The sequence below is a fragment of the Crotalus tigris genome, unplaced genomic scaffold, assembly GCF_016545835.1.
Source record: "Crotalus tigris isolate CLP2741 ecotype Arizona unplaced genomic scaffold, ASM1654583v1 scf7180000021054.72434, whole genome shotgun sequence".
Classification (NCBI taxonomy): Eukaryota; Metazoa; Chordata; class Lepidosauria; order Squamata; family Viperidae; genus Crotalus; species Crotalus tigris.
Window position 1 is genome coordinate 59,460 of NW_024098331.1, and position 6,000 is coordinate 65,459.

A 6,000-nucleotide genomic window follows, 5' to 3' on the forward strand; every position below is an offset into this window, starting at 1 on the left:
TAACAAAAGCATCAAGATGTACTTTCTGATTTTCTTAGTGTACAAAGTAGCTACTTTGAGGTGCCCTGCAAGTAATGCTTTCCTTGTTCCACATGATTGGTACCAGCCTGGAGACTTCATCATTGGTGGAATAGCGTCCCACATGGTTTACCACTTTTTTGAAATGGAATTTAATGAACATCCTGCCAGAAGACCTAATGATGTACCAGTGTAAGAATTTTCCTTTGCTATCTAATCTTAGCCAGATGCCCAAAAATCCCTTATAAAAGTAAAAGCTGTATCTGCATAAATGTAGGGTTCTTCTATGGAATCTATGCTTTCTGTGTCTTTCAATTACATCTGGTTCTTGCGGAAGAAATAATCTTCTTTACATTTTTTTTAAAAAACTTTCACACACATTGTTGAACATATACTAAAATTGAGGTAATTTTTTAAAAGGTTTGGCATTATCTCTCCTTCCAAAACATACAAACAGTAAATGGTGATACCTGATAAATCTCATAGAAAATAAATATAGAACTTTGAAAATTATGTATTTCTTACAAGTCATTGAAATACTGTGTAAAACATAAATTTAAACTCTGTAGAAATTATCAATAAAGGAGAATATTTTAGCACAGGGTTGAAATGAGCGGTCCTTGATGCTCTCTGAATTTGATTATTGTCTTGCAGATACTTAATTAAACAAATTAGGTGATGTCATCAGGGCTTATAATTACGAATTATAGAAAGGATATTATGTTTTTACTACTATCAAAGAAAGAAATGGCTATTATTCTTCAGAAATAATGCCGCCTTATGCGAATTGTCAGCTTACTTTTTAAACAAGGGTATTTCAATTATTTGCAGTATAATCACCAAATTTCATCAGCACGTCCTTGCCTTGGCTTTTGCTGTGAAAGAGATCAATGAGGATTCCCAGATCTTACCTAACATCACTCTTGGGTTCCATATCTATGATAGTTACATCAATCCTAAAATGACCTATCGTACCACTCTGGACCTGCTTTTCAAATCCCAGGAATTTGTCCTTAACTACAAATGTGATAGCCAGAAAAAACTCATGGCTATTATTGGAGGATTGGATTTTGATACATCATCTTATATTGCTGAAATAATGGGTTTCTTCAAGTTTTCACAAGTAAGCTGTAATGGGGTTGAGGAGAAAAAAAACTATATGTTGTTGTTGTTGCTGTTGTTGTTACGGAATAATTAATGAGCATCAAATACTTGGTTTTGTATTAGGATGTTCTGCATGTCTTATGGTCTTCTATGTAGCATTCTTTTCTGATACTACAATGCCAATTACAGGAATTAAATATCTAGAGACATTATATATCTAAGGGAAGATTTGAATGTACTACTCTTAAACTCGTATTAAAACAACTGATCTTTTAAATGTGCTTGAAGTAATTCCAACACATTCCTTTCATATTAATATTTAGGAGAATGCTAGGAAAAAAATGTTTCTTGGATATATTTTATAGAAAAACTAGACTAGAAAAATTAGGTTCCATTTAATAATTGAACAGAATTTTACTCCACTTTTTTTTAGCTGACATATGGCTCATTGGCCCAAGATGCGTTTCAGACCAGTAAGCTCTCTTCACTTTATTTCATGGTCCCAAAAGAGGAACATCAATACATTGGGATTATCCAACTACGTCACCATTTCAGGTGGACATGGATTGGGATTTTTGCTGTTGATAACAACAATGGAGAAAATTTCTTACAGAAAATGCAGTCCTTACTTTCAGAGAACGGAATCTGCTCATCGTTCATAGAAAGGCTTCCACAACTGGTTCACTTGGAGGACTTCCCAGAAGTTTATCATAAAATCTCAATTACCTCCATTAATTTGATGAACAGCAAAGCCAATGTATTTCTTGTCTATGGAGAATCCTGGGCTATTATGTGGCTAAGAACTGTTACATTTTTGGCAGATCCTGAAACCAAAGAAATGGTATTATTTAGAAAGGTGTGGATCATGACTGCGCAGATTGATTTCATATTATCAGGACTTCAAATCACATGGGATCTCAAGATGTTCCATGGGGCTATTTCCTTCACTGTTCATTCAAGAGCAGTTGTAGGTTTCAAGGAATTTCTTCAGACTGTAAATCCTCTTTCAGACAACAGAGATGTGTTTCTGCAGGAAGTTTGGGAACAATCATTTGATTGTTCATTTCCAAAACCAGAGTTACAAGAAATGCAGAATAGGAAATGCACTGGGGAGATGAAGCTGGAGGACCTTCCTGGGCCTTTGTTTGAAATCGAAATGACTGGCCAAAGCTATAGTATTTACAATGCTGTTTATGCAGTGGCTCATGCTTTGCAAAGTCTACTCATTCTGGAGTTCAATAGAAAGAAGACTAAGATGGATAAAAAACCCGATTTTCAATATCTGCAGGCTTGGCAGGTATTCAGTTTGCATTTGATACCTCTTTCATTTCAATGAGCAGTTTGATGTACAATTATCTTTTGAATTCATTGTAGAATGTCTTAATCTTTTCTGCATGTGGAATCAAGTATGAGAAACAACATAGAAATAAGGAAGACTTTCCTGATTGTGAGAACAATTAACAATTAATTAGTGGAACAACTTGCCTTCAGAAGTTGTTGATGCTCCAACACTGGAGATTTCGAGGAAGAGAAGGATAGCTAATTGTGTGAAATGGTACAGCGTCTTGTCCTTGAGTAGGGTGTTGTTCTAGAAGACCCCCAAGGTTCCTTGCAACTGTATTTTACTGTTATATCTAAAATACATATAGAAATAACAGTTTCTGTTCTTATTGTTATTCTGATCATCAAGCAGCTACTCTATGAAATATGGTTTAGATGTGGGCAGGAGTTATTTAGTTAATCATCATAGCTTCCAAAATAAGAGATAATTAAAATGATAATTTAAATTACTTTTCATTGTTACCTTCAAAAATAATCAATTCTCCAAGAACTTTTTATGTGGCTCATGCAGTTTTTGTCTCTATCATGTAGAGGAATAAAATAAAAGGAGTCTTTTTTATATGTGCATAAATAGTATGAACCAAACCTATGTTTGCAATTATCTCTACCACTAATCTATCTATCAAAGAAAGCTCAGATTCTAAAATTTTGTTAAAGGAATTTCAAACTCTAAAATAGCTTTGTATCAATGAGGAAAGATTATACATGGATTAAGTTGAATTAGTTCTTTCAGAAGGAAACCCAAATCATAACTGAAGGAAATTACATAATTCCAAAAGTGTATTTTCATTCTGCTTCAACTCCTTCTTAGCTTTCCTTAAAGTAATATAAAATTAATTAAATAATTAATTCCATGCAATATCAATTATCAAGTTTCTAAGCATACATATAGAATAATAGTTATAGGAATGGTAAGAATGAGTGAATGAAAATTGAATATGGTGTTCTCTTCTCCATTATTAACCTTTCAATTCCCTTTCTCTTCTATTTCCTTTTAAGTAGCTCCATTCATTTCTTCAAGGCATTTCTTTTAACAATTCAGTTGGGGAGAGAGTGTTCCTGAATGAAAAAGGAAAAGCAACAGGTGGATTCGACATTACCAACTTGTTCACTTTTCCAAACAGATCCTTTCAGAGAGTTAGAGTTGGAAAGCTGGATCTACAGGCCCCAAAAGGGAAGGAATTACTCATTGATGAAGATGCGATTGTCTGGAATCCAGTTTTTAACCAGGTGAATTGACAATGGCATAATTCATTATGGTCCCATATTTAACACAGTCTCTTTTCATATCTGATTTCTGCACAATTGCATATTCTTTTCAAATGTCGTTGATGATGAAGCACTTACATAACAATGTAAAACCCATGTTTGCACATTTGGTTAGCATTTGTGTTTTAACTCATGAGAATAGCCAGTTTTCCATTAGATTGTCAACATGTGCACTTTTTTATTCATCTGCCCTTCACAAAAGACCTTTTGTACATCACTGTAATTTCTATATCACTTTAACTTGTTGATGAAGTTGATAAATTAAGTATTCTTTCAGAAGTCAAAAATAATTCCCCACAATAAAGGGGAAAAATTGCAAACTGTTTTAAATACCCCCAATTTCAAAACCTTTTATGTTTATCACCAGGCTCTTCCACTTTCTCGATGCAATGACCCTTGTTTCCCTGGATCCAGGAAGAAAGGGATTGAGGGGGAACAGTTCTGCTGCTATGCCTGTGTTCCATGTCCAGAAGGGAAGATTTCAAATCAAAATGGTAGGGTAGGAATTCTATCATTTTTTTATTAGAATTAAGCAAACTTTAATAAACTACTTGGATGCATAAAATTAATAAGACGATTTTCAGTAATACGAAATGCCTAGATGAAAAAGTATCCTTGATTTTTCTTCCAGATATGGATGACTGTTTTGAATGTTCAGAAGATCAGTATCCAAATAAAGAAAAGAATGGATGTATCCTGAAAGTTATGGTATTTCTAACCTTTGAAGAAAATTTAGGAATTGGTTTAGCCTCAGCAGCTCTTTGTTTCTTCTTCTTGACATCTTGGGTACTTGGAACTTTTATTAAGCACAGGTATACTCCGATTGTCAAAGCCAACAACAGGTTCCTCACCTACACCCTGCTTGTCTCTCTTCTGCTCTGTATTCTCTCCTCTTTGATCTTTCTCAGCCATCCTGGCAAAGTGACCTGCCTTCTCCGACAATCAATGTTTGGTATCACTTTCTCAGTGGCCATTTCTAGTGTATTGGCTAAAACCATCACTGTAGTTTTGGCTTTCATGGCCACTAAACCAGGATCTCAGATGAGGAAATGGGTGGGGAAAAGAGTGGCTTTTTGTACTGTCCTTTCCTGTTCTCTCTTCCAAGTATTGATTTGCATTACTTGGTTGTCAACATCTCCACCATTCCCTGAGTTGGACATGTATTCAGAACTCCAAGAAATAATTTTGCAGTGCAATGAGGGGTCAGCTTTCTTCTTTTATTGTGTCTTAGGCTACATGGGTATCTTGGCTATTGCCAGCTTTTTTGTGGCTTTTCTTGCCCGTAAACTACCTGACAGCTTCAATGAAGCCAAGTTCATCACCTTCAGCATGTTGGCCTTTTGCAGTGTGTGGATCTCCTTCTTTCCAGCCTATCTGAGCACAAAAGGAAAAGCCATGGTAGCTGTGGAGATCTTCTCCATCTTGTCCTCCAGTGCTGCACTACTGGGATGCATATTTTTCCCAAAATGCTACATAATTATTTTTAGGCCTGACCTCAACCACAGGGAGCAACTCACAAAGAGAAATTAGTATCCTATGTGAACTTTCTTGAAAGGAAAGATTGCTCACAAAAAAGAATAGAAAGACTGCTTGCTATCTACAGGATAAATATAGAAGTTTTATTTCTGTCAAACAAGGCTTTGTGAAAGATTATTCTTAGTAGTAAGATTTATTATAATTGCCCATATCAAAAGAAGTGCTTTTATTGTAGCATTTTCCACCTCTCTCAGAGATTGTTTAATTATTTATGGATGTTTTCCAGCCAGCAATATGTGTGTTGATTGTTAATTTGGATAAGGAGAGGATGACTTCTTTGAAATGGCTTTGCTCCCATCACTCAAACACTTTTTTGTGAGAACTTGGAAACTGGAGACCCTATGGAAGATAGGGAATCTTGCTTTGAAGATGCCACAAAAGAAATGGAGATGGGGTTGCTGTAGGAGATTTTCATTTGCTCTTCACTGTCTATAGAAAGGAAGAAGTGAAGATGGATTTCTCCAGGGCTTTTTTTGTCATAGAATGCCCAGAACAGAGTTCCGGCACCTTTTTTGGATGGAACCTTGCAAGTTGGGCAGGTTGTATAATGTGTGTGAGTTCCAGCATCTTTTTTTTTTTTTTTTACAAAAAAATCACTGCATTTCTCACCTAATTGGAAGATTAAAGGTGGTTTATTGTGCAATTTCAGGAAAGACCCTGATATGGTGCCATTGCAATCCCGACTCTTCTTTCATAGAGATTTAACATAATTAAACATAATTTCTATGTTTA

General features: G+C 35.2%; 1 protein-coding gene across 1 annotated transcript; it reads left to right on the forward strand.

Annotated features, from left to right (window-relative positions):
- The first annotated feature begins 1,618 nt into the window (after positions 1 to 1,618).
- On the forward strand, positions 1,619 to 5,262 carry LOC120319958 (vomeronasal type-2 receptor 26-like). The gene is made up of 4 exons (XM_039369363.1): positions 1,619 to 2,419; positions 3,466 to 3,693; positions 4,100 to 4,226; positions 4,364 to 5,262. The coding sequence occupies exons 1-4, from the start codon at positions 1,619 to 1,621 to the stop codon at positions 5,260 to 5,262; spliced, it is 2,055 nt and encodes a 684-aa protein (XP_039225297.1).
- The last annotated feature ends 738 nt before the right edge of the window (positions 5,263 to 6,000 follow it).